At 35.7% G+C, this 25,028-nt stretch overlaps 1 protein-coding gene across 2 annotated transcripts in view; it reads right to left on the bottom strand.

Moving 5' to 3' along the window:
* The window catches only part of PRKD3 (protein kinase D3), an 81,859-nt gene that overhangs the window by 2,982 nt on the left and 53,849 nt on the right, over positions 1-25,028 (bottom strand). For both annotated transcript variants that reach the window (XM_059943586.1, XM_059943585.1), the window contains 11 exons: positions 23,077-23,154; positions 20,211-20,394; positions 18,782-18,905; positions 16,498-16,575; positions 15,029-15,305; positions 12,129-12,181; positions 9,337-9,409; positions 8,183-8,289; positions 3,565-3,726; positions 3,229-3,327; positions 337-604 (listed from right to left, as the gene is read on the bottom strand). In XM_059943586.1, the coding sequence (XP_059799569.1) occupies positions 337-604; positions 3,229-3,327; positions 3,565-3,726; positions 8,183-8,289; positions 9,337-9,409; positions 12,129-12,181; positions 15,029-15,305; positions 16,498-16,575; positions 18,782-18,905; positions 20,211-20,394; positions 23,077-23,154 (1,503 nt within the window). The remainder of the gene's footprint in view (positions 1-336; positions 605-3,228; positions 3,328-3,564; positions 3,727-8,182; positions 8,290-9,336; positions 9,410-12,128; positions 12,182-15,028; positions 15,306-16,497; positions 16,576-18,781; positions 18,906-20,210; positions 20,395-23,076; positions 23,155-25,028) is intronic.

Genomic DNA, 25,028 nt, shown 5'->3' with positions numbered 1-25,028 from the left:
TAGAGAGAAGCTGAGATAAATGTCCGGGAGCAGAGTAAGATGAAAGTAGTGTTTCCTGAAGAAGGATCTGGCAGTGGTGACTGAGAAGGACAGTTAAGCTATTTGAGTAGTTTCAAAATGAGGCAGTTGGGGCCTGGATTAGTGCCCTGCCTGTGAACTATAAGGAAGATAAAGAAAAGATAATGTAAAAGGAAGCGTGCTCAAAAAATTGGTAAACAGTTGAATTTGGAAGGTGAATGGGAAATATTAAAAAGAGAAGTCAGAAGAGACAGGGTGATTTGGGATCACAAAGATTTTGACTAAAAGGCACAGACCTAAAACTTTTTTCTATTTTACCTTCACCAGAAATTTCTCTCCATGGATTTGGTGGGTACATAAATGCAGCATTTTGGATTTGGTCGTTTATATCTTCATCTTCATTAAAAGGAAACGTGCCGCTGAGGCTCACATAGACAATAACTCCCACTGACCACATATCTAGAGAACGGTTGTAGCCTTTGCTCCTGAGAACTTCAGGGGCCAAGTATGCAGGAGTTCCTACCACAGATCTCCTGAACGACTTTTCACCAATGATGCGTGCAAAACCAAAGTCACACAGCTTCACCTGGAAATTAAAGGATGATGTTAATTTTATATTATTGATATATGTATCAATCTATATATACATACCTGTCCCTAAATATACTGTATCATTTCAACACATTTGCCAACTGTATTGATTATGAATGTCAAAAGATTATAGATAAGGAAATTGTAAAATACCCTTTTCCCAAAATTTAGATACATTTATAACCCTGTGATCCATTACTAACAGTATGAAGAGCTTTGCTAATGCTCATTTCAAAAAACCACTTTTGAATTCTAGCTTCCAGAATGCCAAATACCAGACTGGTGTTATAAGTGCTTAGCGTCTTTGATGAAGTGGAGGGTGCTTATCTTTTATCATTTGGCTTTTAGGAGATCACTTTCTATCACCTGTAAGCAGGAACTATATGTTTCACTTTTAATTTTTTTTTTTTATTTTTATTTTTTTTTTTATTTTTGGCTGCGTTGGGTCTTCGTTTCTGTGCGAGGGCTTTCTCTAGTTGTGGCGAGCGGGGGCCACTCTTCATCGCAGTGCGCGGACCTCTCACTGTTGCAGCCTCTCTTGTTTCGGAGCACAGGCTCCAGACGCGCAGGCTCAGTAGTTGTGGCTCACGGGCCCAGTTGCTCCGCGGCATGTGGGATCTTCCCAGACCAGGGTTCGAACCTGTGTCCCCTGCATTGGCAGGCAGATTCTCAACCACTGCGCCACCAGGGAAGCCCTATGTTTCACTTTTAAATGCTCAGTGGCCTCACAGTGCCTGGATAGAGGTACTCAAATGTTTGCTGAATGAAAAATAAGTTATGATATTTTAAAACTTACCCTTTCTTTTGCTTAATCCTAGAATCTCTCTTCCCAAGGACACTATATATTGGCAAGTAAATGAAATTGAGGTGTATTAAAGATAACTATTAATGTGGCCAGGAGAAGAGTCATATTAGAGACTGCTTGAAAGAGAAAGAGTGTTTTCTATGACTATGGAACAAAATATTGCTAGTTAGATGTTTAGACTTGAAACAAGTTATATCTGGGGGTAGCTGCAGTCACTACCATGCCCCTTTGGGAAGAGAGTTCTGGAAATGTAATGAGATTGGCAGAGCTCAGAATACTTATCTTGCTGCCCATCTTCTACAAGGTTCAAATTTTGGTGATTAATGATACATCCATGCTGAACAAGCAAATGCCAAGTACTGTCCGGGGGAAATGCCCTGATTCACAAAATGTCTTCACTAAAAACTTCAAGGTAAATTGAGAGGCTTCTACAAACCAGTGGTACAAACAGTGGAAAGCAAAGATGGACCTTCATACATGTTTTTATGATGATATTTGTTCTGTGTCATTATTGAATTCAGCTACTCCCTCTGAATATTTGAAGAACAGGATTATTGACCATGAAGAAATGTGACCTCTTTTTTTCATTAAATGCCGTATTTCAGCTAACATTTTGATAAAGTAAAGATGACCTGGCAGTTTGGCAACTGAATAAAGAAGAGGGGCCATGGCTAGCACTTGACCAAAAAAAAGAGTATCAAGTAAGTGACATTATTTTCCCTTTGTTCCTAATGGAGGTCAGAAAGCTGGAGTTTTAACCTTAGCTGTAGGAGTGTACATCCTTTGTCCATACTCTTTTGAAGATCAAATGAAATAATACATGGAAGCACTTTAAAATATTGCACCAATGCTTATGGAACCTTTCTGACCTCACAAAGATAGAGGATTACTTTTATTCACATAGGCATTACAAAAGGAATGTGATTACTTCCTTAAAAGTAAAAGAGTTGAATAATTTTTTTAAATACATCTTTTTCTTTAAAGAGAATCTGAGTTGTATTTACCAAGTGAAATAGTCATCTGTTGTCCTTTTTCTAGCCACTTGTCTAATTGTGTTTTAAATGTACATAAACAATAATTTGCAACAGATTATTCTAGTTGATGACAATCATAAATATTCATAGGTACCACCAATATATATTCCTCAGGACAAATGTTTCAAACTTTGGGTTAATAACCATTTTTAGGTTATGAAATAAATTTGGATCAAGATCAACACTTTTTAATGAAATGAAATTTAACCAAGTAAAAAAATGAATGCATCACACGCAGGAGAGACACACACATACATATCGAAATACATATGTGAGCACTGGCAGTGATGGGAAATGTAATTCTTCCATAGGTTTGGCTGAAAATGTTTGACATATAGTACTCTAAAGAGGAAGAAGTGTTAGCTGCCTGCCTCAACCAAAATCTAGTCTTCTCATTTCAGGGTCATCCCTCAGTTTGTTTTATTTCATGGGGAATTTGTCCTGAGCACCAAGCACCAACCAAGGCTGACTCTCCCTACTTCATTCCCAACCCACAGGGAGGGGTGAATTGTGCAAAAAAATTATTCCTTGAGAACTGGTCTAAAAAGTCATTAAGTCTAAAAAGTCTTCATGAAAATAAGCAATATAATTAGTAAAATCTGAATTCAGACTATTCAGGTATAAATAAATCCTCAATGGCAGTTATAAGGTAGAAACTTCTTCTGTAAGATGGTTATGTTCTGAACCTACAGCACTGCCTTTCATTACGTGGGTACTTTATAATGTTGTCAGACAGATACTTAAAACCGTACTTAAAAAAGGTTTTGGAGAATAGCTCACCTGAGGAAATGGCTCTGCTGATGCGAGTAGCACATTTTCTGGCTTTAAATCACAGTGCACAATATTCTTAAAATGTAGATTCCTTAATGCAACAAGTATCTGTTATTGAAGAAAACAGAATTTTTTTCTATTTCTGGAAAAAATCACAGCTAAACACTAACTGGACCCCTTGAGTGGTATAATAATTTAAAAAGTCCACTACAGTTCATCAAGATTTAACTAAAAGTGTTACTTTGTTCTTCAAAGTTAACAATTCCCACAATATTACAATATGTAAAAGCACTACCATTTCTCGTAGTTTTTATTATTTTCTAGTTTCAAAAAAAGTTAAAATACCTGTGTGACCATGAATTTAGTTATTCGTTCTGGAAGTCGACTTTTCTCACTGGATAGAATCATTTCCAACATATCTCCATGCAGCTTTTCCATTACTACAAAAACTCGTTCTGGGGTTTCAAACATACATTCCAGGTTTACAATCCCAGGATGGTGCAAATTCTGAAGAGTTGCAGGATATTTATGTGACCAACTTGAGTAAAAGTTTTACTGTGCAAATATTAATATCTAACAATGTGCTGCAATTAATTGTATGGAATAATGGCACAGAAAGAAAAAAATAGCTTAGAAAAATAAATAAAAGCAAACAAAACAAAAAGGATCATAGATTTTGATTTTCCAAGTTCTGTACTGGAGAGTGGATGTACTGAAGGGAAAGAATGTCTTCCCAGTTTTTCCAATATAAATGCCCTTGTCCATTACTACTTCTTTTCCTTCCTTCTCATCTTTTTAATCTTCTGATAGTACTCTAATTTTATGCTGTGCATGAATAGGCACCAACTGCCAATCAGTTTAGCCAATTACACAGAGCTTTGGTTCTTTGGGGCTGTTTGTGAGGGTCTTAGCTCAAACAGGTGGTTTTGTCTTTAAGGTAGTTATTTATCTAAGTCTTGATCTCACTGTATTATACCTTGATTTGGTCTTCCGTCTTTTAGGCTCAGCATCTCTTTACTACCATCACCCCTTTTTCTTAAGCACTACTAGGTTAACAGGGTTGGAGAAATACAAAGCTGAATGTGATACTGTATCTGCTAATAAAAAAACAATCTATCTTAACTGATATTAAAAAAAGAAACAAAACTTCTTCAAAAGCAATTTGAGAAGTCAGCCATACACAAAAAACATTCAATGGTTCTTTATTATTTCTGGACATAAAATTTAAATTCCTCTGTGTGGATTTTAATATCTTCAGTAATCTGGTTTCATTCTTCTTATTCAATCTTAAATATGCTCTTAAATATTGGCCCAAGTGATTAAACTTTTTAATACTTATTAACAGAAATATATTTTTCTTATGCTTTTTTCCCTTACTGTGGGTATCTAAGTATGCCAAGAGGGCAAACTTTTCTTCGGCCTATGTGAAGTCGGGCCCCATCTCTAAAATGTGTTTTGAATGCACCATCATTTCTCAGTTCCCACCGTACTGCCTCCAGTTTAGCTCACGTTTCCTCTCCCAGACTCCTGCAGGGGTCGCCACTGCCCTCTATGCGGCACTGCTTACCCCACGGTACTGTGTTACGTGTATATGTATCTTGCTCTGTAGCCTAGTAAGTTCTCTGAGAGCAGAGACTGTGTCTTAGTCACTCTTAGCTCAACTTCTGAATCATGGTTGGTGTTTTAAAAATGTTTAGAAAGTGAATAGCAAGTGCAAGATAAATACTGTTTACTAATCAGCTTAAAACAAGTTAATGACATGGTGTTCCAGGTAGCGAAATAAAAAGTGACACGGTCTTGTAGTAGATACACGAAAGTGAAATACCCCACAGTGGTGGGGCATGATAATGGCAGTAAGCAGAAGATTCAGAACATCATAACTTTGACCGCTTTAGAGTTGGAAGTGTGGTTGGCTGTCCCCTATGTTGTAGTTGACTACCTCTTAAGTTTCTTTTTTCCCCCCACCATCCTTGAAAACACATGATGCATGCACACACAAAAATAGAAGTATGCTGTAACATAAATTCTTTTAACAACTTCTTCTATTTGTTTAAATGTCCTATTTCCTCTAGAGTCTGTTTTGGTAAATTATACTTTCATAGAGAATCATTTTCTCCAGGTTTTCAAGTTTATCTAACAGAGTTGCACAAGATAGTATCTTAAGATTCCCTAAATTTTTTTCAGTATTTGTGATCGTCTCTCCAAAATGTTGTTATATCTTCTTATATTTTGATTCAGTTGGACACTTATTTTATTGTTATCCACTTCCCCCCCCCCCACCCGATAATCAACTTTTGGATTTATTATACTAAATTTATTAATTTCCTTTCTTATCTCTGTTAATTCCTTCTGTTTTCCTCAGGTTGACTGTTCATCCTTCAACTTACTGAGTTAGACTCTTAATTCATTTATGTTCATTCTTTCTTGATTAAATATTTGAGGTTACCAAGATTTCTGTGAACAATAGTCCAAAAGCTCTGATATACAGTATTTCCACAATTATTTTCTAAATACTCCAATCTTGATTTTGCTCTCTGATTCAAAAATTAAGACTCAAAAAAAATTTTTTTTTCAGGTGGTGGGAGTTTTTGTTTTCTGATTTTATAATTTATTTCTACCTTTAGTGCATTAAGACCAAAAAGTACTGTTTATTCTACTGTTTTTTTGAATTAATAGGGTACTTATTTGTTTTTAGGGTACAGTGTTCAACATAAACTGGTTAGATCTACCTTATACTGTTTAGGCCTCCTCTGTTCTTACTTAGCTTTGTCTATTTCATCTGTCATGGACTACTAATGTGCTTGTCTGTTCCTCCCTGTATGGTCTCTAGTTTTCCTTTATAGATGTTGTTGATGTCATTTGGTTTAGTGTGATTTGCACTCTTCCACTGTTAGAGTGCCCTACTTCAATTCACTTCATGTGTTTTCTCTTGAATTAAATCTTATTAGATCATGACTCCCTTGGCTTTCTTCTATTTGAGAGGAACTAGAGAGAGGCTGTCACGATTGTAGAGCTCAGAAAGAGCCAGCAAAACCAGTTCTTATTGTGGTGCCTCTTCCTACATTTGCCTGGTCCATTTCCACTGTTTTTGGAAAAACTTCCACCTATTTTGTAGGGCTGAACTCTTTTCTATTTTTGTTAGAGTATGCTTTTCTGTTTATCATTTTTCTTGTAGCTTTTGGGTGATTTCCAAGAAGAGAAGGGGAAAATACTGAATTTACTCTACAACGGTCAAACTAGAAATTTTGCTCTTAAGTTTCTGAGAACATTTTCCCATTTACATAGGGAGCCATGAGAGCACCTCACCTTTTCTCCCACTACTCTACTACCCTCTTCAGGCAACAGCAAAAGGACATTTGACATTACTATAGCCCTGTGAAATGAAAGTGAAAAATCCCACAGGCGACAATTATTTAATTCTGAAATAATTTCATTCTGAAAATAACCAGAGGGCTATAATAATAAAGTGTTTACATTGTATATTATCTGGAAATTCCTAAATTTAGTTATTAAGATTTGCAGTTGATAACATGTGGGAAAAAAGCTTCAGTATTTAGTACAGAGCTGTGTTTGTGATCAAAGTAACAAGGAGAACTTTTACGTGGAATCTAAAATACGACACAAATGAACATATCTACGAAGTAGAAACAGACTCACAGAAATAGAGAACAGACTTGTGGTTGCCAAGGTGGAGGGTGGGTGGGGGAAGGATGGATTGGGAGCTTGGGGTTAGCAGATACAAACTAATATATATATGATGGATAAAAAACAAGGTCCTACTGTATAGCACAGGGAACTATATTCAATATCCTGTGATAAACCATAATGGAAAAGAATATGAAGAATATATATATGTGTAACTGAGTCACTTTGCTGTAGAGCAGAAATTAACACAACATTGTAAATCAACTATACTTCAATAAAAATTTTTTAAAATGACAAGGAAAAATCAATCCTTATGAATAAATCCTTAATATTTATTTTTTTGCATATTGATTGGATATTGAGAAAGAGTCCAAAATTAGATATGAAAAAAGATCTCTAACAGTATATTCAAACCCTAATGCAGAATCTGAATGCTGTTAATATTCTATTTTAAAGGTAGCTTTATAGGAGGAGGCAGCCTTGAAGTGACCACAGGTAGCTTGTAGACCACAATCTTTTATCACTCCTCTGAAAAAAAGTGAGGCAAATGTTACTAACAGTGACCAATAATGTAATAAATGTAAAATTAATTACATGTTTATAAGTTTCTTACCTTCTTCTCCAAAGAAGCACAAGTTCAATAGGCTGTGTCTTCTTGAACTTCACCCACAAGCAAATGGGGCTCTGACAGCATTAACTATTATATCACCATGATTTCTTAAATACTATGCAAAAGCTACACAATGAATTAATAAATATTTGCATATTATAAATTAATTATATGATATTCAGAAAAATAAAGCTAAATTTTACTCTTCTAGATGATGTCCAAAAGAGATAAAAATGCTAAATAAAAACACACAGTAATTTATTTTATGGGATTTAAGTCATTGCCAATATATCTTTAAAAATATACCTTAATGGACTAAACTATTATAATGAAATGTGGTGGTAGAAGTATCAAAGTATTTTGCACTCGTGGATTGATGAATTAAGAATGAAATTTGAGTTTTTTTAGTTTAAGATTTTCCTTAGGAAAATGTGTTCTAAACAAACTACTATCATAATGGCAGTCCTTGAAATTCCTAGATTATTGTAACCTAATTTTGCCTTTTTTTAAAAAAAAACTTAGGGAGTTAATTCAGATGCTCACCAGCCTCTCACTGAGCCAAAAGGTCATAAAATGAGAACAAAGAAAAATGAGAACAAAGAAAACAAAAACCAAAATCTTATCAGCACACTAAATAGAGTTGGATTTAAAAACTCATAAATCAAAAATTAAAACCAATACAAAGCAACTTTTTGGGTTTTTTTTTACCTGTAAAATAGCCACTTCATTACGGAGCTGACTCTCCTGTTTTGTGGGGAATCTCATCTTATCAATTACTTTAATAGCCACATCCCTTCCAGTCTTTCTGTGTTTTCCTATTTTTAAAAAAAGTACAGAAAAGAAAGAAGACACAAATTGACATCCCACATACAATACAAAAGCTTTATCAGGAAGTTATCCACAAACTGAAATTGATATGTATGTATTTTTGTATTTCTTTTTTTCAGCTCATTTTGTTCTTTCTCCATCACTAACCTTTAATTTTAAGAAATAAATTATATTTTCCCTTATAGTAATTGCCCCTAATAAAGGCTGTTTCATTATTTGAAACAGCAGGAAATTTGAATGAACTTGTTTGCTGAAAAATAATCCACTTTATTAAAGAAATGATAGTTAACTATGTGACTTAGTCTTTAGAAATTCTGTCAAGATAGAAACGTACCAATTAACTAATTTTATTCTAGGTTCACTGGATCAGCACAGAGTGACTTAACTATACAGTCTTCAGGCAGAAAGGCCAACTAGTCTCAGTAAGGAATGAAAGGGTTTAACATTACTTTCCTTTTATACCTTGTATCATAGCTTATAAAGTACATTTACATATATTAGGTTTAATGAATATTAAAAATCCTGTGAACTATGCAGGTCAGGTTTTATTAGCTCCATTAAACTGATGAAGATACTGAGGCACAGTGAGGTTAAATGACTTTGCCAATGGAAGTCACAGAGCTGGATAAGATTCCATGTCTTCAGACCTGATACCATTCATGCCAATAGTAGACAAATGGTGCCATTTGTGTGGGAAAACCAGTGGGGCATATACTTCAATAAACAAACTTTCATAGTCCAACATAAACTTCAAACCATTTATTTTTCCCAAACATCTTTATGTGTAAGCTACAAGAAAAGATAAAGACTATTGTGAATTTTCTTATTCTGTTACTTTTTAAAGTTCTTAGTTTAAATTAAGGAATTAATACTCAGTTATAGTGAAAAGGGCTTAGCTAAATGTATGTAGGTTAACCTTTGAGAAAAACACCACTTGACGAAACTGTGACAAGATGTTAACAGCTGGCAGATGTTTTTAAATTTCATAATTTTTCTATGCTATCTACAATATGCAAAAGGCTGTAGTTGCTTACCTCCATAGACGATACCAAATTGGCCTGAACCAAGCACCTCATCTGCAAAGATCTGGTAAACAGTACTGATGTCCTATTTAGGAAAGAGTAAGCAGTGTTATTACCTCTATGAAATAATGTCAACGTCTCTCTTTTCATTCAAATACATAAATACACTTTAGTTTTTTTTTTTGTTTTCTGTTTTTTTTAATTTATCCATTTTTGGCTGTGTAGGGTCTTCGCTTCTGTGCGAGGGCTTTCTCTAGTTGCGGCAAGCGGGGGCCACTCTTCATCGCGGTGCGCGGGCCTCTCACTATTGTGGCCTCTCTTGTTGCGGAGCACAGGCTCCAGATGCGCAGGCTCAGTAGTTGTGGCTCACGGGCCTAGTTGCTCCGCGGTATGTGGGATCCTCCCAGGCCAGGGCTCGAACCCGTGTCCCCTGCATTGGCAGGCAGAGTCTCAACCACTGCGCCACCAGGGAAGCCCCCTCATTTTAGTTTTTATGATTGACGGAACTAATTTTCACAAAATATTTTATGAAATATAGGCTTTCTAGGTCCTAAAAAAGCCCAACTTTAATACTATGACTCTTAATGCACAACTAGAATGTATTCTGTAAGAAGACCATTGGGAAAAAAATGCTTTGAATTAAAAAATATATTTATTAAGTAGTGATCTATAAAAAGTAAATTAACATAAAAAATTAAGAACAAAGCTTTACCTACTTTACCATTAAAGAGATTTGCTATCTTTGATTTGAAAGAAAAACTCAAAGGTTCATATTATTGAGATCAGACTAATTTTTTTTTTTTTTTTTTTAAACAGTGAGTCTGATGGCTTTGATTCTGAACTCCCTGTCTTTTAACAAGGAAGTTTTTTTTTTTTTTTTTTTAATTAATAGACTTTTACTTTTTTTTTTTTTTAAGTATTTGTTTTATTTATTTATGGCTGTGTTGGGTCTTCGCCCCCGTGCGAGGGCTTTCTCTAGCCGTGGCAAGCGGCAAGCGGGGACCACTCTTCACCGCGGTGCACAGGCCTCTCACCATCGCGGCCCCTCCTTGTGGAGCACAGGCTCCAGACGCGCAGGCTCAGCAATTGTGGCTCACGGGTCCAGCCGCTCCGCGGCACGTGGGATCCTCCCAGACCAGGGCTCGAACCCGCACCCCCTGCACTGGCAGGCAGACTCTCAACCACTGCGCCACCAGGGAAGCCCCAGACTAATTTTTAAAGACTGATGAAAAGAGTATGTGTAGCTCAAATCCACTCCTCCATCTCCTCCCCTCCCTTTCGTCTTCCTTTTTCCTTGCTAGTGGTTGTCGCTGTCAGAGAGCTCCTGGAAGGCGCTCGGCAACCCTCCCCACAGATCTTCAGTCAAGGTCTGTCTTTTGTTTGGGTATGTGCTACAGTCTCCATGAAGCCAGGGACTACACCTGTCTCGTTCGGTGTTACATTCCCAGACAGTGCGGGTCTCACTGCAGTCACGTGACTGGATAAACCAAGTCTCCTAGGCCTCATTTCCTCATTGGTAAAGTGGATATAATAACATCTATCTCACTGGATTTTTAAGTGAATTAAAAGAGAATATATACAAAGTGTCAAGTCCAGTGCCTGGCATATAAAAATCAGTAATTCCACAAATCCTAATTTCTGTTTAAATTAGGTAATCGTAAGTAGGCTGAATTCCCTGGGACTGGTCTTCTTATCTGTAAAAACGAAATGAGAAAACGTCTTTCTCTCCCCAATAATCTGGTACCTATTCTACCTACCACTAGGACAAGAGACACACAGATTAAATCTCACTGAAACCCTCTATCTCCCATAGCACTACTGGATATCAGTCTTCACTGCAATCTTAGAAAATCCAACAACATTTACATGTTATAGAACAATAACAGCTGGATGCCCCAGTTAAAGAATAAGAGATTTTATCAGAGAAATTTATATATAGCTAATGAACAATTTTCTGACTTCTTTTTCTAGACTTTTTTCTTTCTAATCCAGGGGTTGGCAAACTATGGCTTGTGGGCCAAATCCAGCCTGCTGCCTCTTTTTGTACAGCCCCTGAACTAAGAACAGAGTTTTCATTTTTAAATGGTTGAAAAAAATCAAAATAATAATGTCTTGTGAAACATGAAATTATATGAAATTCAAATATATGTGACCACAAATAAAGTTTTACTGGAAAACAGCCATGCTTATTCCTTTAAGTATTGCCTGTGGCTTTCTCACGACAACGGCCAAGTTGAGTTCATAACTGTATATGGTCTGCAAAGCCTAAAATATTTACTTCTATCCCTTTATAGAAAGTATGCTGATCCCTACTGTAATCCCCAACATGTACCTACATACACCAGCTGAAGTGAATCTTGACTCTTCCTTAAAATCCTGCATTTCCTTCTTCTCTGTACTTGCATGAAATGTTCCCCCATCCATATCCTCTCAGCACTTGTGTCAAAACTCTTTTCCATCCTTTTAGGCATATTTCAAGTTGTACTTCCTTTGGGAAGCTTTCCCTGCTCTGACCCAGAAAGAAGTAGCCTCTCCCTTCTCTTTGAACTAGTCTATCACTCTGTGATATTCTAATGTCACTTACAAAAAGTTAACTTTATTTTCATAATTTAAAAGGAAACTGCCTCAGTTTCCTTAATAAAGCAGAACTCCTCAGGGAAGTTATCACCCACACAGTCTAGCCTAGTGTCTTTAGGCAAACTGTGCAACACTTTGGGCTATAAACTTATTTTTCTAATAAGATTTTCACATTTTATTTTCCTTAATCACCCAATTTGCATATTTTAGCTGTAACGTTTACTTACCACATTCTCCTGGATCTGACAATTTGATACAGAGATACTGGTAGACAAATCTTCTGTAAAATATAAGAATGATGTATGGAAAAAAAAACTGTTAGTCCATAACTTAGTAATATTAATAGTTACTGACATGTGAATGCTCACAATATATTAAATTTTAAAAACTAGCTAACATACACTTAATATAATTACATTCATTAAAACAAAATTTATCCATATACAATACTAATCCATCAACAGGAAACTGGTTAAATAAAATATGATACGTCCATACAACTAAACATTAAGGATGTAGGGCTATAAGAACTGAGTCAGAAAGCTATTTATGACGTTATTAAGTTAAAAAGGTAAGTTGCAGTGTAGTGGCATTTGAATCGAAAACACAAAATATGATTACTTCTGGTGAGTGAGAGAGGTGGGGTTGAGGAACAAAGATTTAATCTTTATACACTTTTAGACTGCTTGCATTTAAAAAAATGCATAGAAAGTATGCATTACTGTCATAATAAAAAATAAATTATATATATCTATATACTGACATTGAAATATATGATATATATTAAATAGTTGATGAAACCAAATTGTAAAAAGATCACACATCTTTTACGACAAAAATGTATAATACATTTTTGTGTGAAAATAAAATTATAACAATGTAGTATAGACGCCCCTCCCCACAAGCCATCCCCAAATCAAGACATATACACCAAACTATTAATAATGGTTTTCTGAGGGGGGGGAGATATGATTGGGAATAGGGGGATGTGTCACATGTGTATAGGGAGGAATTTCTCATTTTATATTACATATTTCTATAAAGTTTAAATGTCTATTACTTTGGTAAACAAAGGAAGAAACTGACAAGAAAAAGGAAAAAGGGAAATTTGGAAAGTAAGCAAGAGACTAGGTGTCAAAAATCTAGAATCTCAGTGACAACTCAAAGATACGAAATTTCCTTCATAATCCAAATATAAAAATGTAAAACTTCATTAAGAAGGAAATATAAGCAACTATACATCAAAAATAAGTAAGATGACTGTGGAAAAACTCCATTTTAAAATATTAGGCCAATTTTAAAATATTTTTAAAAATCCAAAAATTAAATATTAATGAAACAGACATAAAAGGCACAGCATGAACTAAATTAATGAGCCTAAAACTCTGCTTTTCAGTAGTCCAGTTTCCTAGTTTAAGTCAATATTTTATTTTCTTCCAAAGGCCTCCACTGTCTAACTTCACCCAGTTTTAATTTCTGTTGCTTCCCAGGAGAACTCTGCTCCAGATACGTTGTTACAAGGACAGCAGCAGCAGCAACACAGTAATAGTTTCACTAATGGGTCAGGAATGGTGCTAAGTGCATCATAGGCATTTATTATCATTTCCCTTTTAGATTAGAGAAAGAAGAGGCCAAGATCATGAAACTAGTAAAGCAGCAGAACTGGGCTTTCATTCTCCAGAGTTCTCACTCTTAGCCCTTCTGCAACCTGTTTTTAGGGACTCTTAACCCTAGGGAAGAGGTCCATGGATGGGCTTGAGAAGGTCCCTAAATCCAATTATATATAAAATTTGTGTGTTATGTGCCTGCATTATTTTCTGGGGGAAAAGGTCCATGGTTTTAATATCAGACAGTTCTGTCTAAAATCCCCTCAAATTTAAGAAGCACTGTGAATATCCATTTATTCACCCTTTAGGAATCAATATTGAACACCAAACATTTTCATGGTCATTACTCTCATCCCTTTGATCTCACCTGTCTCCTCAGCACCAGTGACACTTCCCCTCCACCCCTCCCAGGTTAGCTCTGCCTATCCTAACCTACTTGAGATCCAAGGTCAAGGTTCAAATCAGGCTCCACTACCATGAAGTCTCTACTTACTCTTCCTATCCATATCTGAGTTCCTCGAGAAATGCACTACTCATTTTTGCACTCTACTGCTTTATGCTACCATCTAATACTTATATATGTGTTATGTCCTATTTCCCTTAGTAGCTTTTAAATTTTCTGTGTTTCTTTCGTATTCTAGCTCAGGGCCTAGCATAATGCCGAGAACAGGTGTACCAAGTAGCATAGCTGAACTGAAATAAAGAACATTTAGAAACTGGTTGAGGGAACTCCCTGGAGGTCCAGTGGTTAAGACTCAGCGCTTTCACTGCCAGGGCCTGGGTTCAATCCCTGGTCAGGGAACTAAGATCCCGCAAGCTGTGCAGCGCGGCCAAAACAGAAGAAAAGAAGAAAATGGTTGATACCTCTTTCAATTTAAATATTATTTGTCTAATGAATGAATGATGTTTCCCCATAAACGAAATAATGCCAATGAAGGGGAAAGTGACATTTTACTATGGCTTTCTGATTAAGTGTTCACTTGAACCTTTATCAAATTTAGGTTTTACTTTATAAATTTTGTTGGTGTAAAGGACATGTGTTTCAATATTTTTTTAATGTTTCTGAATGTTTTAATTCAGTTAAAAGAAATACAGCATTTCTGACTTCACAGATTTCCTGAGTATGTGAACTGTAACACTTTATAGCCTGAAAATCCCACCATGAAGCAGAATACTAATACTAGTAGTTTACTCAACACCTTATGGTTCTCTTTCATTTAATGCTGACAAACCTATTAAGTAGGTACTACTACAGAGAAGGAAAGTACTTGCTGAGATCACATAACAGGTTGGCAGAACCAGAATTTAAATGTAGTGACACTGACTCTGGAGCCTAGCTCTGGTGATTGTATACATATACTATAACCAACATAATTTTATAAAGGAATTAACTAATGGTATGGGTTACTAAAAATGAAGCTTAAAATGAACATTAAAAATAAATACAGAAACACAACTACACCCACAAAATGCTTAAGAACCAAAGGGGGAAAAAAGCCATCAACAAGCTTATTGCTTACTGTGATCTTTCCCTTGCCCTGGAGAAGTACAAACACTTGCTTGAGGGGTAACAGGCATGAGAGCTTGGCGAATTGCTTTTTCCCAGCTCTGTGCTACGTCAAGTCCCACTCCAGTGGCAGCAAGAACAGGATTGTGAGAGCTGTCCCCACTGTTCTCGCCAACAAAGTATACCATAGTATCAGTGATGATTTCAAAACAGTGTGGGTTGCTGCCTTGTGAAGTGTTCGTGAAATCTTGTGGGGAAGATATGCGAAGAATCTCTGAAAGTGGAATTTCCTAAAGCAAAAATTAAGCATTATGAAATATGAATACATCTTTTTTAAATTTTCAAATACACTAAACAATCAAAGATAAGCATTTCTAATGAATACCATTAAGACAAATACAAGTACGTGACACATGGAACATACAGTCAAGTCTTAATGATGGTATCTGCTTTGAATGATCTGCATGTCCATCAGTGCCAGAGGCAGAGCATGGGGTATAATAATCAAGCTAGTGATTCAGGCCTGTAGCAGATCATTAGAATGAAAGGAAGGAAAGGATTTAGGAGGGCAATTGCCACTACACCCAACAGTTGTCATTTCCCAGTTTTCACTGAATCAACTCAACAGCTACTACCCTACTGGCTGCTATCTGCAAGATACAGCCCCAAAGGAGTACGAAACAGAAATAACAGCAGCAAAAGAAGAATGTCAGTGTTAAGTTGTTCAAGCACTCCATTCTGGTGCTGTCCATAACTGTAACTGTAATGTTTAGTCCCCTTCCTAAAGCAAAAAACTTATTTAAAAAAACCCAACCAGCTCAAAGCAATTCATCAGTTTCTATACTTTTTCTTACTGATACAACTGCTACACTGACAATTTTGTTTGGTGTCAGCCTGTGACACGGCAAAATGTGGAGCAAGCCAAGCAAAGAGAACTACACAAAGGAAAAGAAGAGCCAAAAGAAGCATCTAAGAACTGGGTTCTAAGGTAAAATGGAAGATGGGAGAAATGCCGAATACCACATTTGCCTCTTTTGGACCGGCAATGATCACGGGACTTTCTTAACAGCCTAATCTAAATCATAGTACAGTCGTCCCTCAGTATGCAAGTGAGATTGGTGCCAGGATTCCCCATGGATAACAAAATCCACAGATGCTCAAGTCCATTGTTTAAAATGGTTAGGCACCCACAGATATGGAGGACCATTTGGTACCCAGAAGAAAAGCAGCAGCAACCTGACAGGACAAAAACAAACACAACAAAAAACAACCTTTAGTAGCAGGGCTGTTATGGGGGGTGAAATGGAGGGGTAGAGGACAGTTGCTTCAACAAGGAACTTAACAGTGACTTCTATAAACTATATTAGGCATAGTTGTAATAGGTATAATCCAATATAACAATTAATAAATATTATTTGGATATATTTGGAAAACATACAGTATTTTAATGTACATATTTTTTTAAAGATGTGAAATCTTTACCTTATAATACTTTGATCCCGATTCGTTTTGAAACAATGTTAGACATTTGCTGTCCAGCCTCCAATAATGCCTCTTTCTCTATAAAGAGCATAAAACTGTGAGGTTCAAAAGTAATGATTCCTCCAAAGTGCCTGAACTTTCCTTTCCCTTTCATTTCTATCCATAAGTTTGTACTTCTGAACAGGTTTAAAATTCGTGAGGTTCAAAATTCGGAAAATTAAAAGGATATATAGTGAAAAGTATACTTCCATCATCACTCCTATCTCACTCCCACCCTTACTCCAGGCAAGAAATGTTATTAGGTTTTGGGGACTCCTTTGCAAGAATCTTATGCATACACACACAAATACATATGTATTGCACACACACAGATATGTAATTTACCTATAGGCTAAATTTCTAAAGGTTGGCTTACTGGGTCAAAAGATACATGCACGTGTCATTTTACTTGACAGTGTTAAATTATCCGGCACAAGATTTGATCGAATTTACAGTCTCATCAGCAACATGCCTAACTTGCTCAAACCTTCACTAATGCAGCATGTTACTAGACCTTTTGATGTTTTGCTACACTGATAAATAAAAATTGGTATTTTGGTAAAATTTTAAATTGTATTTTTTATTAAAAACGAGATCAAGATCTTAAATTTAAAAGTCATTTGTATTTCCTTGTCTGTGAATGTTCATATTCATTGCCCATCTTTCTATTGTATTCTGGTCTTTTTTTTTTACTTGTTTAGAATATGAGTTGAAAATACTTTTTCCAGTTTGTCATTTGTCTTTGCTTTTGTTCTTTGCCATGCAGAATTTTTTTTTTTAACGTGTGTCTTTAAATCATTTTTTTAAATTAATACTTTACTTTTTTGGAGCAGTTTAAGGTTCACAGAAAATTAAGGGGAAGATACAGAGATTTCACATATACTCCCTGTCCCCACGCATGTGTAACCCTCCCCATCATGAACACCCCTCATCAGAGTGGCACATTTGTTACAACTGATAAACCTACACTGACACATCATAATCACAAAAGTCCACAGTTTATATTATGGTTCACTCTTGGTGGTGTACACTCTATGGGTATGGACAAATGCATAATGACATGTATCTATCATCATGGTATCATATAGAGTATTCTCACTGCCCTAAAAATTCTGTGTTCTGCCTATTCATACCTACAAGTCTCCACCCCTAACTGTGATCTTTTTACTGCCTCCATAGTTTTGCCTTTTCTAGAATGAATATCATATGGTTGGAATCATACAGTATGTAATCTTTTTACATTGGCTTCTTTCACTTAGTAATATACATTTAAGATTCCTCCATGTCTTTTCATGGCTTGATAGCTCATTGCTTTTTCGTGCTGAATAATATTCCATTGTCTGGATGTACCACAGTTTATTTATCCACTTACCTACTGAAGGACATTTATTACTTCCAGGTTTCTGGCAATTATTAATAAAGCTACTACAAATATCCATTTGCAGGTTTCTGTATGAACATAAGTTTTTATCTCCTTTGGGTAAACAGCAAAGAGTACAACATATGGATCACATGGTAAAAGCATTTTAGTTTTGTAAGAAACTGCCAAACTGTCTTCAAAAGTTGGCAATACCATTTTGTGTTCCTACTAGCAGTCAAAGAAAGTTCCCGTTGCTCTAATCTTGCCAGAATTTAGTGTTCTCAGTGTTTAGGTTTTTGGCTATTCTAACAGGTGTGTAGTATGTCACTGTCTTAATTTGCATTTAATTTGCCTGATGACATATGATGTGGAGCATCTTTTCATATTCTTATTTGCCATATAAGTATCTTCTTTGGTGAGGTACATGTTAAGGTCTTCAGCACACTTTTTAATCAGGTTATTTGTTTTCTTACTGTTGAATTTTAAGAGTTTTTTGTATATTTTGGAGAACAGTCTTTTATCAGATGTCTCTTATGCAAACATTTTCTCCAAGTCTGTGGCTTGTCTTCTCAATCTTTTAACACTGTCTTTTGCCAAGCAGAAGTTTTTAATTGTAATGAATCCAGTGTTATCAATTATTTCTTTCATAGACTGTGCATTTGGTGTTATACCACCAGACCCGCTTTGAATCTCTACTGCTCTACCAGTTTATAAAAATAGTACATTAAATATTCCACCTTTGAAATATTCTTTACAAATGTAATGATAGTTCCAGTACTATGATGTCTTAATATATATCTCATTCTCATTTTGATTTTAAAAATACACAAAATAAAGCACATAACAAAGTTTCACTACCATAATAAAATGCCTGTGATTACTGACCAGGGTGTCCCTGCTGGTGTAATGGACCATCCACCCTTCCTTCACCATCGTGCTGCTCTTCCTCTTTGTGTGCTTGATGGATTGTACGACCCTCATTAGCGGAATATTATTGCTTGTTGATGGACTAAAAAATATTTTAAATTTATGACAAATATTTACAACTTCAACTTAAAAAATCATAAATACTGTAAGCTCATCAAGCCCTTTTAAAGATAATTAAGCTAAAATTCTTCAAAATATCTTAGGAAGACAAACAATGGCTTAAGAAGAAGAAAATAAATTAATCCTGTTATGATGATACATAGTTAATTTATAAAAGACTAAGATAATACTGTAAGTCATCATTATTTGTCATCACATTTTTTTGGAGGGTCACAAAACATAAGAAAACAATGAGGGACTTCCCTGATGGCACAGTGGTTAAGAATCCGCCTGCCAATGCAGGGGACACGGGTTCGAACCCTGGTCCGGGAAGATCCCACATGCCGCGGAGCAACTAAGCCCATGCACTACAATTACTGAGCCTGCACTCTACAGCCCGTGAGCCACAACTACTGAGCCCATGCACCACAACTACTGAAGCCCGCGCGCCTAGAGCCCGTGCTCCGCAACAAGAGAAGCCACCGCAGTGAGAAGCCTGCATAACGCAACAAAGAGTAGCCCTGGCTTGCCGCAACTAGAGAAAGCCTGTGCACAGCAACGAAGACCCAACACAGCCAAAAATAAATAAATAAATGTATTAAAAAAAAGAAAACAATGAATAGAGCAGAAAGAATCCTCCCCATTTGGAAAATCTGGAGCCTGGGAGAGGATCTCATTTGGGATTGCTGCTAGAATTCTTCCTACCCTAGGCAGCATGGTAAATTTTATCACAAAGTAGTATATCCTATAGGCTGTATCTATAAAAAACTGAATTTCTATAAACATAGGAAGATATTTAAGTCTTATAATCTGGTAGCATTTTTACAAAGTGCTAACAGTCAGATTAATTGTAATATGAAAACTGCCCCCATATTCATCACCATCATCTTTGTGCAACATTCTCAGGTATAGATTCTTACTGGTGTTTCCAACATCAGGTAATCTGCCTGTGTGAAGAAACTGGTTGCTTCAACTGATGGTTCAATTTTGGCACTTTGTGGTGGATGCTCTACAGCTAGATATTATATCTAGACTATACTTAAATAAAGCATTTTCCTCTTTAAGAAAACAGGATTCTCATACCTTCCCATCTTGAGTGGATAGCAAGAGTAATATAATTTATTTCAGAAAAATACTGTGGTACATGTAAAAGTATTAGGCACAATTTAACTGATTTTAAATTACATTTTAGGTCCCACTTAAAGAGATGTGGCTTGTTCTTTCTTAACAGAGCTCCTGGACTGACCCTGCATTTGGAAGTAGCTTGCAATCCTTACACACACGTTACCTGATTGTTTTAACAGCTTCTTCATCTCTTTCCACATCAAGATCAGATGGATCCAGGAAGAACATTTTATCTTCTGGGGGAGATGGTTCCTCTGTGTCATCCAAGCCCCGACTACCATCACTGTTCATGTCACTACTGTCAATATCCATTGGTATATCTGTATCTGTTCCCAGAGTAGAAGGTTCTGGCAAAGTTTTAAATGAATTCAGAATTTTATATTAAGGAATATCAATACACCTAAACAGAGACAGTATACTAAATGTGAAAAAAAGTTTTAAAATTCTTAAATGAAAATATAGAAAAATATTTTTATGATTCAGAATAAAGAAATATTTCTTAGGACAATATAAAATGTACAAACCATAAGGCAGAAAATTAATTTGATTGCATTAGAATTTAAAATTTTGACATGCCGAAAGATACTAGAAGCAAAGTAAAAGATTGGCTAACACTATTACACATCTAGTCAATTGATTTTCCGCAAGGGTCTAAGACAATACAATGAAGAAAGAATAAATAGTCTGTTCAACATATGGTGCTAGGACAACTGGACATCTACATGGAAAAAAAATGAAATTGGAATTCTTCCTTAAACCAATTACAAAAATTAACTTAAAGTGGATCACAGATCTAAATGTAAGAGCTTTCTATAAAACTCTTAGAAGAAAACATAGGAGTAAACTTTGTGACCTTGAGTTAGGCAAAGCCTTCTTAGATATACCACCAAAAACCTAAGTGACAAAAGAAAAAAATAAATAAATTGGACTTCATCAAAATTAAAAACTTCTCTGCTGCAAATGATACCTCAAGAAAGTGAAAGACAGCACACAGTGTGGGAGAAAGCATTTCCAAATCATATATCAAATAAGGGACTTGTATCCAGAATACTTAAAGAACTCTTACAACTCAATAATAAAAAGGTAAATAACCTAGTTAAATGGGCAAAGGACCAGAACAGATATTTCTCCAAAGCAGATGTAAAAATGACCAATAAGTATATAAAAAGATATGCAATATCTGGGAAATGCAAATCAAAACAACAATGAGACATCACTCCATACTCACTAGGATGGCAATAATCAAAATGACAGACAATAACAAGTGGTGGCAAGGATACATAGAAATTAGAATCCTCATACACTGCTGGTGGGAATGTAAAATGGTACAGCTGCTTTGGAAAACAGTTTGGCAGTCTTCAAAATGTTATACACAGGGTTACCATATGACTCAACAATTCCACTACTGGCTATCTACCCAAGTGAAAGGAAAACATAAGTACTCATCTGTACTCAAATGTTCATAGAAGCATTGTTCATAATAGCTCCAAAGGAGATACAACTCAAAGGACCATCGACTGACTGGTGAATGGATAAATAAAGTGTAGTCTATTTATGCAGAGGAATATTATTCATCAATAAAAAAAGAATGAAGTATTGATACATGTTACATGGATGAACCTTGAAAACATTATGCTAAATGAAAGAAACCAGTCACAAAAGACTACACATTGTATGATTCTATTTATATGAAATGTCTAGAATAGACAAACCCATAGAGATAAAAGCTGATTTAGTGGTTGCCAGGGCTAATGGGGAAGAGTGGATGGGAAGTGACTACTAATAGGTATGGAGTTCTTTTCAGTATGATGAAAATGTTCTAAAATTAGACTGTAGTGATGGCTGCATAACTGTGAATAAACTAAATGTGTGAACTGTAAGGTATACAAATCATATCTCAATAAAGCTGACAAAGAATTAGAATACATAGCATATGAACAGGTAATTTATAGGGGAAAACCCCATAATTAACCAGTAAACATCTGAAAGATGCTCAAACTCGTTAATATAAAGACAAATGCACATTAAAATAAATATAAATAGTATTTCATATCCATTTGTCAAAAGGTAGAGAAGTACAAAAATACACGAACTAGATAAATCTAGAGAAGACTTTAATCATCGAAAAACTGCATCAATTCCGAGTAACTGAAATGAGAAAACCAATCATGCTCTGTCAATGGTGTTAAATAGCAACCACAGAAAACATGCCGTAAGAGAAAATGTTAAATTCTTGAGGAGTTTAATTTCCACTCCTTATGCTTTTCCTCCTACAGAACTACTTACATTCAATTTTTACTAGTCATGTAAATGTTAAGGAAAAATTATGCTGAAAGTTTAGAGTCATTACTCCTTCCTTCCAAAAAAGGTAATCACTTTGAGTGATATAATAATGAAAAGAGAAAACAAACAAAACAAAAACAAAAAGAAAACGGTAAAAAGCAAAAATGTTTCGCTAATGATTATTTGATGGAGAAAGAGAAAGTGAGACAGTACATTAAGTTCTAAAAGACTATGGACTAAGAAAACAGACCATATGGGTTCAAATCCCAACTCTACCACTTATGGGTTGTATTTCTTGGGCAAGTTATTTAATTTAATGTTTTTGTGTCTAAGTTTACTCATCTGTAAGTCCTTATCTCAAAAGGTTGTTCTTAGGTTTAAATGTCAATATATGTAAAGAGTTCAGAACAGTGCCTGGCATACAGTAAGCAGTCAGTAAATACTAGAAATATGAAATAGTTCTAAGAACAGCAGGGTTTTAAAATAAGTATTAAAGATAAAAGAGGATGTGCAGCACCACTGGCCACATTAGACTACAGAGTGGTAGGTGGTTAAAGAAAAGACGGAAAGGTATAATTAAAAGTATACTGTTACTGATCTCTGTATCTTGCTTGATTATTACATCAGAAAAAAGTCAAAGTTAAAAAACAAAGTAAGCAAAATAAAATATGCAAATATAACCTTATACAAAGATAATACACAAAAGAATTGTGATCTTTTCTGGAAATTAAGAAAAGGACTTTTACCTCCATTGAAAGTAACCTCTCCAAGGCAGTCTCTCGGTACTTTTGATGCACATCGTTTATGGCAGTTGAATTTACAATCTAAAATAAAATATTCACCTTATTAATTTATATAAAAAAGTCAGGCAGTATCAGAATATGGTTAAAGACTTTCTTTACTCACACATAGAGTATTATTAATAATGATGATGAAATAATAAAGATTTCCTCTACTAAGAAATCAGGCTTTGGATTAAAGGTCTGGTTTCAAATTCTGACACCACCTCTTAAATAGTTGTTTAATCCCCCAGGGCTCAGTTTCTATACCTGTAAAATGAAGTTTATACTACTTGTGTAACACTTTGCCAAAATGTTGCTGCAGCTCCATGTTTCCTTCCCTTACCTCACATTCTTCTTTCCGCATCCCCCTTAAGAGTTTCTCAGGCTGATTAAATTCCTTTCCAACATATGTCAGGCACTTACTTTCAATTCCTAATTATTAGGACCTGGTGCATATGCAGAAAAGGGATTGCGATTCTACAACCATTTATTAGGAATTAGTAAGGGCTTTCCCATACAACCCTGTAAGGAAGGACTGAGCTTCTCATGCACAAGGTCTCTCAGCTGCATTATAAAATGGCTCTGCTCAGCCTGCAAGAACATCAGAGCTGACTGCACTGCAGGTCAGTGTCAGGCCCCAACTGTTCCATACTGCTGGGTAACTCAGTGGTTCCCAGCTGTGGCCTTTAGACCAGCGGTAGCAGCATCATTTGAGAACTTGTTAGAAACGCATGTTCTTGGGCCCTACCCCTCACATCTGCAACTCTGGGAGTGGGGCTGAGAAATGTGTGCTTTAATGACTTCTTTAGTTAATACTAAAATTGAGACCCACTGCTATAACTACTGTCTAACACAACCTTTGAGATACTTCTACCAACAATAAATGGGTAAAAATAATTTCAAGTCCTGCTTTAGAATAATTCTGTAACCCCTGTGATTCAAGAAAATTCTGGGAATCATGCCAATAGCACAGGGTAAAGGTCATTACAAGAAAAAGCTCCATGAAATTAATATTTTGGTGGAGGATAAAACTTGCATTATATAGTAATATCTTTAAAAATAAGAGACCCTAAGAAATTCATGCATGATATTAATATTAATATCTTGCATACATCTTAAATAATTCGTTTTTTATCTCATGAGGTTTGCAAATTCTGAAAATAACAAGGTTTCCCTTTCCCTTTGAAATGTAGAGCCAAATTTGTGGCCCACCTGCAGCCAAGTATGTAGGTTCTAATGACAGGCATTTATACTTCTCTATATTCCTACCCATGTTTTTATTAACTAGTTTATGCTTTCTTTTATTCTATATATGCTTATATAAGCTGCCTTGAAATTTTAACATAACAAAGTAGAAAATAAACAGATGAATGAATAAATGAACTGCTGTTCTTAGAATCGTATGTTTTCTTAAACGATCCAGCATAACTGTTTTATCTTAACTATTTTTTTTTCTTAGCTTGACAAGTGAATGAAAATGACTATTTTACTTTTTTTTTTTAAATTAATTGATTAATTTATTTATTTTTGGCTGTGTTGGGTCTTCATTTCTGTGCGAGGGCTTCCCCTAGCTGCGGCAAGCAGGGGCCACTCTTCATCGCGGTGCGCGGGCTTCTCACTACCGCGGCCTCTCGTTGCGGAGCACAGGCTCCAGATGCACAGGCTCAGCAGTTGTGGCTCACGGGCCCAGCTGCTCCGTGGCATGTAGGATCTTCCCAGACCAGGGCTCGAACCCGTGTGCCCTGCATTGGCAGGCAGATTCCCAACCACTGCGCCACCAGGGAAGCCCTATTTTACTTTTTAAGCATCTTAATTCATATTACAAAAATACAAGGATCCCTAAATTAAATTATGATTTTTTCATAGATAACTAAAATACTTAAAGAGAAATATAACCTGATACTTTCTCAACCAAT

This window comes from Balaenoptera ricei, chromosome 13 (assembly GCF_028023285.1).
Source record: "Balaenoptera ricei isolate mBalRic1 chromosome 13, mBalRic1.hap2, whole genome shotgun sequence".
In the NCBI taxonomy this organism is placed as follows: Eukaryota; Metazoa; Chordata; class Mammalia; order Artiodactyla; family Balaenopteridae; genus Balaenoptera; species Balaenoptera ricei.
This window is presented reverse-complemented; position numbering and strand designations above follow the sequence as displayed.